The following is a 13,102-nucleotide window of genomic DNA, read 5'->3' as shown; positions in this document are numbered from 1 at the left end:
GACCATGTAAAACATTAAAATACTCAAAACTATCTTAAAATTCTACATCCTTAAACAATTACATCTTAAATAATCCGAAGTTTGATCAACAAAAGTCGTTTTTAAGGAAATTTACAATTTTTAGGAAAACTTGTTTACGTTCCCAGACGATTGCTGGCCGGGGAATTTCAAAATGACAAATACAAAATTCTCTAAACAACACAAGAAAAACCTGAATTTTGTCCTGAATATTTACTCCTAGACGGTATGTAATACCTTATTTTGTTCCTGACAAAATTATTTACACAATATTATAAGATCTCTGTACAATATAAGCTAATATGGCGGAAATAGCGAAATTTGAGGCCGATTTCGCACGTACGACATGACAAATTTCTCGGCCGTATTTTCAACCCACGGCGAAACCAGACGATCGGCAGGTAAACAAATCCAAATATTTACAAAAATATACCTTGTGCAGAGCCATGCAATCATTTTTATATTCATAATAACAATCAAAACTACCACGAACACGTGAGCATCGTGACTTTCCTCTAAATATGAATTTGACAAGAGCTAAATTTTCGTATTTCTGCAATGGACAAACACACAGGATCTGAAATCGCATTTTGGCTCTCCGTTTCAATATAAACTCATACAACTGAAGAAAGTCCCAAGATATATGGTATGTCTGCTCCCACTATTGGTTGGTTCATTACACAGACTATCAGTACAGCATGTAGCCCTTTGAATGTCTTTATTGCTGCCATCACAGTATCCATCCTTCTCCATGTCAGCGTCAAAACAGGCTCGGGAAAAAGTGGATTCAGTCTCGTAACTCTGCATTAAAAAATGACAAGGTAAAGGTAAGGTAAAGGAAACGATCCTGTATATAAACAGTGATCGGAGTGCCCATCTCTCTTTCATTGACGATTGGGCCAGACTCCGCGCCATGTAGGCCTAATAGGCATGATATAGGGGATCGCTACACCTCCACAGCGAATATGTTATTCCCAGCATTTAAGAATGCCGGTACCCATTTATACACCTGGGTGGAGAGGCGTAATCGAGATAAAGTGCCTTACTCAAGGGCACAACGCGATGGCGTCACCGGGGCTCGAACTCGCAACCTTCTGATTATGAGTCGGAGCTCGTTCCGCTCGCGCCACCGTGCTCCCATTAAAAAATGACAAGACTATCATGTTAATGCTCTGTGTGATGGTGATAGGCTTCAACATTAAAAGTTTTGAGATATTTTTTCAAAATATCAAGATGGAGCTATATCTCAAAAACCATTGAACCAATACTAGATATGGTCATGGAAATGTTTTTGGCCAACTTGATCTAAATTCAATTTAAAAAAAAACCGCTCCTAGATATTTTTATCAAGTTTTTTTAAAAATTAATTTAAAAAATAAAAAGTTGACTCAAGATTTTTTTGTTACGATGTCCGAAAAATATTGGACCAAAAAACCTCAGTTTTTTGAGCATTTTTGTCCAAATTTGACCTCACAGATGAATTCATCTAGTCTTTGCCATTCTAAATATGTAACTTTTATATACTTTAGATCAATAATTAACCAGTAATGAGGCCCAAAAGTTTCCATAATTACTGGTACCTACCATGCCTATACGCACCTTTGTTTCCAATGGACATTTTATTGTGAAATTTCATTGTACAAGGAATACATTTAAAAAAGAATTCCACATAGCCCCCGCATGAAAAGTATTTAATTATCTTTGTAATCACTCAAAAATCATTTTGTGTGAATTTTACATCCGAACTAGGTGCTATTAAATTTTTATGAGCCTTTTTATTTTACATGTAAAGTATATGGGGGTGACGATTAGAAATGGACGGCAATATTGAAAAACCCTCATTTTGGGCCATTTTAGACACTAAAATGCCCATAAAAAAAAGAATAGCACTTAGTTCGGATGTAAAATTCACACACAATGCTACCTGAGTGAGTACAAACATAATTAAATACATTTCATTCGGGGGCTAGAGCAAAAACAAAAAATGTCCTATACCTTAATAGTTATGGAACAAAGGTGTACGGTGCACTATATATATTGAGTATACTGAAGTCTCATGCATGCGACTGACTATTATCCAAGATGGCACAACTGCGTGACTTATGACTTATATTTAAATGTTGCAGATATCATATCATAATACTGACTATTATAATGTTATCTACTGAAGATAGCAAGCAACTGACTATTAGGCCTATAAAGACGTGTTAATTTACGTTTGAGATAGACAAACTTGGAACATCGATGTTTTTTGTTGGATCTAAAAAACAAAAAAATACGGGGGGGGGGGCGGCCTCCGATGGAAAAATTATGATTATTGGGCTATCACTTTAAAATAGTTTTGTTATACTCACAATGCATTTCCCTGTTGAGCATACCATTTTGATAACACCTACTGCAGGAAACGTCCCGTTATAACAAGTTGTCTGCTCCGATGAGATACTAGGTAGCTTCGTATCACATTCCCAACATAAAAAGGAAGGATCCTTGATTTCACTTGTGCAAACCTTACATGGAGCTGTGGACAGAATTACAGAGATATTAACACATTTTCTGTTGAATTCTGAATGGGTGAGGTAGGTGAGTTGCGTGCTGTGCAAGTGGGGGCCATGGTAAAGCCAAGGGAGTTGTCCAATAGGCCTACTACTCCGGTTGAACCACAGGATCAAAAAAATATGGAAACCTCCAAAAAATCCGATCGTCAAAATTATCAAAAATGATCATCGGCCTTTCCTCCCAGCTGCATATACCGTACGCTTTATGCAGGATATCATTAGATCAATTTTTAATAATTGGCCATAAAATTTGTACCGGTATTATATCGCCAATTAAAAAAAAATCAAAATTATTTGATATCAGAAGGACATACAATTCCGATGCCGGTACGTCTGATGCGTGCTCTCATGTCCCATAAAAATACTGTGCAAACGTTGCTATCCGAGCCCTTAAATGACGTATATTTTTGGGTTTTTTTTCTAGGACATGAACAGGCGGGGGGGGGGTCAAAATATGTTTGACCGTAAAAAAAAATGGGGGGGTCAAAACATTTGCACCCTTTTTGAGGGATGATCAAACAATGATGTCCGAGGTTCCAACTTTTCCAACCCACCCCACCAAAGTATTTATGAACACTCCCTAAATTTGAACAATTTCTAAAGGATCTTGAGATTTGAGCTACGCCGAGCTGCATGCTAACTACTAAAAAACGTAGTTGTCGGGGTACGGTATAGCTGTTAATATCGAGTTGGGGGAAAAGTAGGCCTAATGTTTTGGTTCTCGTCCAGAGGATTTTCATGAATGATGAGGAAGGGAGTTTTTTGTTGTTGTTTGTTTGTTTGTTTGTTTATTTGTTTTTCTCCAATGCAAAATTGGGCATTGTAGTTTTTGGTCTTTTCCAACAGTGCTCGAGGAAAGGAGGAGACCCTTTTTTTCTTGTTCACAGATTCTGAGGGATAAACCAGGCGCGGGGACCGGCGCGGGGGCCGGCGCAGCGCCCCCCCCTCCAAAAAAAAAAAAAAGAGGAAAGGAGAGAAGAGAAGAGAAAGAGGGAAAAAGGGGAAAAAAGAGAAAAGAGAGAAAAGGAGAAGGGAAAAAGTTAAATTGCGCGTATAAGTATATAGGCCCATGCCTAAACCGCAGTCGGGTCAATCTAAATATAGGCCTGTGATTATTTTAGGCATTGCTTCAAAGCTCTTCAAGGCGGGTCCTCCGCCCAAAAGCATGTGAGCATTACTGGGGGCCCGGCCGCCGATATGCAGGGCCCGTCACATTTTGTCACCAACTTTATGAGTATAATTATAAGGCAATAATTTATATAATAAGTCATAAAACTTGTCCATGGCTTCAATTGGGCCGTCTTTTCGTAAATTTTCGGTTTTTTCATACTAATATTTTATACAATAAATAGTGACAAAATGGTCCACCAAATGGCTTCAATTGGGTCTTCATTTTCCAAAAGTTTCTAACTTCTCAGGACGGCACATCCCCCTCAGACACCCCCCTGCGTGCGCAAAAATCATGAGTACTTATTATAAAGCAATAATTTATACAATAAAAGTCAAAACTTGTCCACGAATGGCTTCAATTGGGCCGTCTTTTCGCAAATTTTTGGATTTTTCAAGCTAATATTATACACAATAACAAAATGGTCCACCAAATGGCTTCAATTGGGTAGGCCTATTCATTTTCCAAAAGTTTCTAACTTTTGAGGGGGCAAATCTCCCCTCAGACACCCCTGCGTCGCCATTTCATTTCATAATTTTTTTTCTAAAATTGTCCCCCCCCCTCTGCCTGCTCTAGATCCACCACTGGGATAATCCCCTATAGTAAGGATAGGCTTACCACAAAAGTCTTGGAACTGAGTGATACATAGGCCTATGTTCTCTAATATTTGTCATAAAGTATTCAAAAGTCTACAAAATTGTGAAAAATCTAAAAATAAAAGAAAAATCTGAAAATCCCAGAAATTCAAGGAGGGAGCAGGGTCGTCGCTAGAGGGGGGGGGGGGGATATGGGGGATTTGTCGGCAAAAGGTGACCAGACTATTGTTTGCGAAATCATTGTCGGCAAATAACAATAGTCATAGGCCTATTGTGCTGTAGACCTACAGCCGACTTTGGATCATTTGGTAATAATTAAATATCGGTAATATTAAAACTATTGAAAAAAAAAATATGTGAAAAATTTGATCAACACCCCCCCACTTTTTTTTTATTCTTGAGCGCACTGGCGAAAAAAAATTGGGGTACAATTTTTTGAGATAAAAAAAAATTCTGTCAAGAAAATATGCTGAAGGCTTATGCCTACACACCCCGAATCATATTGGTCTAGCGACGCCCGGGGGTGGGGCGTACTCAAGTTTGATTTTGGTAGGGGTGTGCCGCTGAGTAGTGGACCCCTAGGCCTATACCAAATTTTCAAGAAATTTGGACCCATCATACCAAAATTCAAAATTTTCGGCTTAACCCATATTGTCTTAGTTTTTACAATTTTTTTTTGACAATTTCGAAATTTTGGCAAAATTGGGGCTATTCGAGAAAATTGAAAAAATTTGAAAAAAGGACCCATTCATAGGCTATACCAAAATTGGCTTAGAAAAAGGGGTCATTGATATACCAAAAGGCCAAAATAATGCTACCCATTGTGGCACGTCGTACAGTGGTCATTACAACGTAGGCCTACTTAGTAACCCCCCCCAGCGACGCCTGGGAGGGAGGGCCAGGGACGAGAACCAAAACATTAGAAAGAAAAAAAAAGAAGAAGAAGAAACCAGTATCCATTATGGGAAAAGAAAGCAGTAATATGTTTGTAGTAAAAAACAAAACAGAAATTAGTAAAAAAAAATGGATATAATGAAAAAAAAATTGTGGAGAATCCGGGTATCGATCCCGGTACCTCTCACATGCTAAGCGAGCGCTCTACCATTTGAGCTAATTCCCCGGTGCACTTCCAGGCAGTTTTTATTTACTTTGAATATTGATATTCGAGTTGCGAAATACCCGCCACTGACATGCACGTGGTGACAGCTGGGCAACAGCTATAGTCTCGGTCCAGCCGCGGCTTGAATTATGCTCTTTCTGATGAAAGAACACAAGCGCTAAGCCGGCTGGGACAAAGACTAATGGCCTGGCTAGATTGATTGTTGTGAGCATGCGTGAATTATTCTGACACAAAGTCTACACTACGGTGTACCATGAGGGACATGCAAACTTCAATTACTTTTTGCAAATTTTAATCACTTTTTGCAAACTTCCAATCACTTTTTGCAAACTTCAATCACTTTTTATTAACTTTAAACACTTTTTACTAACTTCAATCATAATCGTTTTCGATAACTTGAATTATTTTTCGCTAAGTTCAAACCATTTTTTCACTAACTTAAGACTTTTTTCGCTAACTTCATACCTTTTTTCGCTAACTTCAGGCTCATTCTCCGATAAAGCGTCCAAGTTTGGTCTCGGTAATTGCAAAATTCCAACCACAAAGAATTCATGAAAATCATTCAGAATCGTAAACTTTAATAGTTTCAGAGCACAAAACAATGCATGGGTGATTTTTCAACAATACTTCATTTTTGAGCAATATTACTTGTAGGCCTACGCATTGGTGGTAACGTATCAGTGGTAACGTATCTGTGAAGCCCTTTCACACTTTTGTCTTAATCGTGCAAGTGTAAAACTTACCGACTTAATACTCATACTTGATCAGTCATCACCCAATGTACTAAAGTCTGGTATGGTATTTGGCTTCATTTATCACAGCGTTTTTTCCGAGGGGAGTAGAATTTAGGTAACGTATCTGTGACGACATGAACGTAACGTCAGGATTTTTTGCCATTAATAGACCTGATTTGTTTTACTTTGAAACCATTGTGTTATGTACCACATATATAATATAACTATGGAGCCTGCTTGATCCATCACACATGAAAACATTCATATAGCTATTTTGACAGATTGCTATCCATTAGAAATATGGTAACGTATCTGTGAACAATATTGGCGACATAGTCTCAAAGCCCTGTTGGAAAAATTTAATAACCTGCGTTGTGGTGTTTTATACTTTATAATTAGGGCATGATACCAGCTAAAGAAAAGTACCTATAATCCATTATTATGCGCGCATGTATAGCGAACAGGGACACATTATACGGAACGCACCTTGGCTGGCGACATGGAGGAAAACAATGGATATGTATAATCAGCTTTATTGTTTTATACTTTCTAGGCATGTTACAACCTCTAGCCCCACACACTTTAGAAAGCAACTCCTAAGTATCAGTTATATTAATAAAAGTCATTTCTTTCTGACGAAACAAGTCTGAATACGACTTGTAACTATGGGCGACACAGATTTGGCTTTTTGGACACTTTATCGGAGAATGTGCCTTCAACCCCTTTTTTCGCTATCTTCAAACCCTTTTTTCGCTAACTTCAAATCCCTTTTTTTTTTGCTAACTTAAAACCCTTTTTTGCTAACTTCAAACACTTTTTTCCCCTAAAATCAAAGCATTTTTTGCTAACTTCAAACCCTTTCAAAGACAAATGGTGTTTGAAGTTAGCAAAAAGTGATTAAAGTTAGGAAGAGTGAGTGAAGTTTGCAAAAAGTGATTGAAGTTAGCAAAAAGTGATTGAAGTTTGGAAAAAGTGATTGAAGTTAGTAAAAAGTGATTGAAGTTAGTAAAAAGTGATTGAAGTTAGTAAAAAGTGATTGAAGTTTGCAAAAAGTGATTGAAGTTTGCATGTGGTACACTCTTTTGGCACAAATTCATGGATAGGGTATCTTTTTTAAATAAAATGTTCCAAATAAGAAAATGGTACGGAAACGTTCTAATTTACATGGCATATGGCAGGCCCGGGAGAGGCCCCCCCCCCCATCACTCGGAAAGATAATTGTTGCACAACCCCTGAGTCTTATACATACCTGCAGTGGTAAGATGTGGCAATTCGTGGTATAATATAAAGACAACAATCATATAGCAGGACGGAAGTGGTATGCGTTTCATTGTGAATGTCTAGAACAAAATAATGAACAAAAACTTTCCAATTTTAATACAATAATGTTGAACTTTAAGGAAAAGGTTAAAGTCATGGACCATTGGGTCCTAATGTGCGATGTGTATACGTATCGGCCTGCACTGTAAAAATGTGTTTGAAAAGTTGTTGGTTGTATACCGTTGTATATATAATAGTGCAGTGACAGGCTATGTCATCAACAATAGGAAACTTTTGCACATACTTTTTTAGTATTAAAATTCTGTTTTTATTGATGTTTTAAGGTGGTACTACACCCCCTGATAAATTTTGTGACTAATTTTACATTTTTCTCAAAAAATAACTAACTACACACTGGTAGTTATAATAAGGGGCAAGGAATCCAATTACTGTAATTTCAGTGATTCAAGACAATGCTGAGACTAGTATACCTAGGTATACCTTAGGTATATACTAGTCTCAGAGACAATGTAACTGGATATACATAACATTTGTTCCGGGCATTTGTTACCGGTACCATGTGTTAGGCCTATATTAGTTTTGAGGCAAAATGCAAAAAATAGTCACAAATTTATCAAGGGGTGTAGTACCACCTTAATTTACCGAGAGCAACATGATATCGATTCTGAAAAGAGCAAAATTTAATTTATAGCCTAATCATTGTCAACGATCAAAAGCAATTTTACAAACAACATTTCAACCATGCATGTGAAACCGGGATCGGGAAAGACTACTTTATCATCAACACTCTATTTTGTGCATGGCAAGTATTATACTAATGCTCTTTCCATGGTTGGCGGTATTCAATACACTCGCACTGCGTTTTGCACTCTCAGACAGGCATGGATAGTATTAGTGCCATTACTTCTTAATTTAATTAATTTTCACGCAAGACATAATTATGAAAGTATACATTTTTAAGGCAAGACATCAACAAATCTAAATATAAATACATATATCATCAGATAATTTTTGTAAAAACGACAATATTATAGAGAAAATCACAAAAAGTGAATATTTGGGAACCTGCACAAAATGATGCATAGGCCTACAATTGGAAATAGACAAAATATTGAAAAAAAAAAAAAAGAGAAAACTTTATCTGGAGCCGATCTTGCTTTTTACAATGAGCATATTATTGCTTACCATACTCATTGGACGGTGAATAGAAGGGATCTTTGGACTCTAAATGAATAAATAAACGATATTAATATAATTCATAAAGGGGTTTGCCCTAATATATGCACAATAATTAGCCTATATTTCGTATATAATAATTATTTAAAGGTTAACGGATATATATCATTCAAATGGTCATTTTGGTATTTTTTAAATGAAAAATTTGGCAAAAAAACAGCAGTATATTGACGAAGTTGAGGCTCCATTCAAATACATGTAGTTAATGTCTGTATATATAAATTACAGATTCATGTAAAATGCTTTATTTTATCTTTACAATGCAACTGAACCACTAGGCTATGTTAGCACATCTATGCCAATGACAAAGGTACCAAAATCTGAATTTTGATGATTTTTACGATCGTCTGGATGAACAAATCACTGAAGTGATCGGATAGCTTCATCACAGTACAGTATGACATGAGGGAACATTAGATGCATTCTGAATACTAAAAAAATAGGCCTACGCTGATTATTATTAATTGTTTTTCGAAATTCGTGATATAATTAAAATTTTAGGGCAAATTAAAAAAAATTGATATTTTGGACATTTAACTCTATTCAGTCCTCGAAGTAAACCTTACAAATCTAATTTTAGGTGTCTTTTTTTTTTGGGGGGGGGGCTTTTCCTCCCAGCTAGGCTATATACGCTTTAAGTATATCATTAGATTTAGAAATGTTACTTCGAGGACTGTTAAATATATCAAAATTCAACAAATATCAAATTTTAATAATTTGTCATAAAATGTACGTGTATTATATCACGAATTAAAAAAAAATGACATTCCTCGTATTCAGAATTCAATTCGATATGTCTGATGTGCTCTCATGTTTCACAAAAATACTGTCCAAACGTTCATACCAGAACCAACCCTCGGTTTCTTTTGATAAATTTGGACTTTTGAGCATACACTTTATTTTTAAAACAGCATATATATGTACATATGCCCAAAACGTTTATTTTAATATTTATTGCAATGAATTTGGTTTTTACATTTTGTTCAATTGAAAACTGAAAAATTACGGACCTACCAAATCATATTTGGCACAGTCTGGCAACAGCATCGTGATATACTTTGTTCATATGAAAACACAAGATCCCATTCCTGCATACTTAAAAATATAGGTTCTACCGGGGGTTCTACCTATAGTAGTAAAGCTTTTATCTATTCATTGTATTTATAAAATAATAATATCATTAAACATGCATAATACTCACCAACATGCCATTCTCAAGTATAACAAAAGCTATAATATTTAGGATAGTATTTTCCTAATATTTGATGGAAAATCAGCTGCATTCAACTCTGTCCTCCTCCTTCAGTATAGAGAGCCCTAGCATGATGCGACTAGCTCTCGTTAGCTGACATTTTCATTTACACTCCCTATAGATAAAATGTTAATGTATGAAGACGTGTGTTCCTGTATAAGTGTATGCGAGGCCCATAAGGGGAACAACACTATGTGGGTCTGATAGCTGCTGATGATGGTTCTGGCTATGAACTGTGTCCCAGGAAGAGTTCAACCAAATTGAATAATGCAATTACTATGTCAGCTCTGAGATGGAGCTCTCTCGGGCCCGGCTCTCGAGTCAGCAGGGTATTTTGATATATGAAATTTGTATTACAATTTCTTCACCTTAATACATTTTACCAGGTCCACACACGGTCCACACAAGCTCATACATGTACATAAATGAAAAATGTATCTTCTGGCTCTGTGCTTTTTAGGCTTCTTAGCTTTTTTGATTAATTTTTAAGCTATACTTTGCACAATGTTTTAACTAATACCAGGGACCCTCCATCGTTTGGTTTAACAAGAACTATACTGAAGACACTCAGCACCTGACACGAATTTATTTACATTCGTCTCAGCTCGATCAGCACCCACTGAGAATATATAGGTTAATAACTCAGCTTGCTATCTACTGAAGATAGCGATAGAGGATAACGATACACCATATGCATAATTCTTTAATCAAAATGCTGAAATAATACTTGGACATGAAATAACCCGGGGGGTTCAGTCCCATTGTGGCCTGTACACCATCCGCGATAATAAAAACGCGGAAAAAGGGTAGTTTTTCGTGGCTATAGACACGATACGCGCGTATCGTGTTTAGGGTGTCAAAAACATGAAAAAAAAAAAAAAAAAAAGGGTAGCAAAATTGCAATTGCTAATACGCGAAAATGAAATGTAGGGTATGAAATTTGATTAGGGTGTAAAAATAGGCGTGCGTTACCTGTTTAGGGTATCGTTTTAGCCAAGGGTTTAAATCCTTCTTTAGGGCGCTTTTCAAAAGTTGATTATCGCGGATGGTGTACTGGCCACAATGGGAGTGACCCCCCGGGGGGAAATAACTTGTTATGAAAGGTTTCTGTCTATTTTAAGCCGAAGTAACAAGGTTAAGTGAAACGATTTCATTGGCTATTTTGATCGTTTAATGTGGAATTCTATAGTGACTTAATTCTGAATTTGCTCTGTTGACATGACAAACACAACGAATTCGGCTGATTCTATTTAAGTTGGAACATATGTATACCCAAACATTACAAATTATACCAAAACTCATGAAAACAATAGATCAAAGTCATAACATGCTCGTACATAGCTTTTATAGGCATATGTACTATTATCTAATGAAGATAGCTAATTAGTGCACGACTGCACGTATGGTGGGACGTATAACAAAACCACGATGAGCTATCTATAAGATAGCGCGATGGATGATGGATAAAGAGTAAAAAAACATGATGCATCTTTATAATAGAATTAGATAACACTGTACAGTTTAGGAACATCACATTATTTTAGAATTCTAATAAATTTAGTATAGCCACAACAGGCTAAAATAAAAATGGGATATGTTAACCACGATGAGATATCTACTCAATATAGGCCGGTAGGCGTATATGGATAATTATGATTAAAGAGTATAAAAAAACCATGGCTATCTTTATCATTAATAATAGAATTAGATAACACTGTAAAGTTTAGTAACATTACATTTAGAATTCTAAGAAATTTAGTATTGCCACAACGGGCTAGAATAAAAATGCATGGGATAGGTGAGTTTGTTTGTATTTTTTTCTTTGTTGTTGTTTTTTCATAATATAATTTATTACCGTAAAATGGGGTAACTTTGGGCACTTTTCAGAGTTTTTAAACCACTGCTTCCAAACAAAACCAAGTATATTTCTAATTAACTCTTTTTTGTGACATTAGGGTTCCTTCTACACCTTGAAGTTGAAAAAGATTTTTAAATAATTTTGTAAGGGTGCCCTAGGGGTTAAAAATGACCTGACCAAAGTTACCTCGCCTTTGGGGCAACTTTGGTCACAGTACTATTAGGCCTACATTTCCATGAAGGAAAAAAAATCAAAAAAATTGATCTTCGCTGAATATGAGCAAGTTGTTGTTTTTTGTGACATTTGACACCTTGCAAAATTAATCAAACACACATCCTTGCTCACAAATATCGATTTTTATTTTTTCTGAAAAAAATGTAAAAAATGCTGATTTTTGGTCAAAAATTCCGCTTTTTTCGTAAATTTCAAGGAAATTACACATGAGCGACTATTATTTCTTCCAAATATATTTCTTAACAAATTGACACCAAATATGACTAAACACAATATTGCTGTACGAAAATATGACCATTTAAAAATATTACCCCGCTGACCGACGTTACCCCATTTTTTACGGTATGCGAAATAAATTAAACACCCAGGCTAGGTCTTTTTCCGGGGTCTTTTTAGAGCAGAAAGGATCTTTTAGAGCTGAAATTATCAAAATCAAGGGTCTTTCGCCCGGGGGCACTCAACTTTGGAAGTGACGGTATGTGCCTGTCAATAGGCCCCTCTTTTGAAGTCGACTATACCCGATGACCCCCTTTTTTAAAAGCCATACCCGATGACCCCTTTTTTTTAGTTGCGGCTACCCAATGACCCCCTTTTTCTAGAATAGCATCATCAAAATGCAACAAAAAATGCAGAAACTGTCAAATTTTGCTCCATTTTTTCAAAATTATGCCGAAATTTTCAAAATTTTGCTCCATTTTTTCAAAATTTTCTACCCGATGACCCTTTTTTTAAAATCTTATACTCGATGACCCCCTTTTTCAAAATATTGTACCCAATGACCCCTTTTTATTTTGTTTGTACCCAATGACCCCCTTTTTTAAATAACGCTTTGTACCCGATAGGCCCCTACTTCCCGACTCCGGTAGGCACATACCCGTCACTTCCAAAGTTGAGTGCCCCCGGGGTCTTTCGGAGCTCTATTTTGGTCAAATATGGGGGTATTTCGGAGCTGCGGAATCCAAAAAGGGGGGTCTTTCCGGGGGAGCATACGCGTATGGTAATTTGTTTTAAGTGCGGCCTCCCCCGGGGATCTGCCCCGCGGGGATCTCG

The 13,102-nt window shown here is 36.5% G+C and overlaps 1 protein-coding gene and 1 non-coding gene across 2 annotated transcripts; both read right to left on the bottom strand.

Moving 5' to 3' along the window:
* Positions 1 to 621: 621 nt before the first annotated feature.
* On the bottom strand, positions 622 to 10,128 carry LOC140170488 (uncharacterized). Its single transcript, XM_072193848.1, has 4 exons — positions 9,910 to 10,128; positions 7,441 to 7,531; positions 2,373 to 2,536; positions 622 to 819 (listed from the first exon to the last, which is right to left on the bottom strand). Exons 1-4 carry the CDS (start codon positions 9,913 to 9,915, stop codon positions 622 to 624), a joined length of 459 nt encoding a protein of 152 aa, XP_072049949.1. The 5' UTR covers positions 9,916 to 10,128.
* On the bottom strand, positions 5,385 to 5,457 carry Trnaa-agc (transfer RNA alanine (anticodon AGC)). Its single transcript has one exon. It is a non-coding gene; the product is annotated as a tRNA-Ala (tRNA).
* Positions 10,129 to 13,102: the final 2,974 nt, after the last annotated feature.

The sequence above is a fragment of the Amphiura filiformis genome, chromosome 14 (assembly GCF_039555335.1).
Source record: "Amphiura filiformis chromosome 14, Afil_fr2py, whole genome shotgun sequence".
Lineage (NCBI taxonomy): Eukaryota > Metazoa > Echinodermata > Ophiuroidea > Amphilepidida > Amphiuridae > Amphiura > Amphiura filiformis.
The sequence above is the reverse complement of the archived record's forward strand: the minus strand, read 5'-3'. Positions and strand labels throughout refer to the sequence as shown.

Excerpts from the sequence above, each read along its gene's own strand:
- LOC140170488 (XM_072193848.1), bottom strand. Across the intron at positions 2,537-7,440 it reads GCCACATCTTACCACTGCAG|CTCCATGTAAGGTTTGCACA; the intron begins GTATGTATAAGA and ends TTCTGTCCACAG. Across the intron at positions 820-2,372 it reads GCTCAACAGGGAAATGCATT|AGTTACGAGACTGAATCCAC; the intron begins GTGAGTATAACA and ends TTTTTAATGCAG.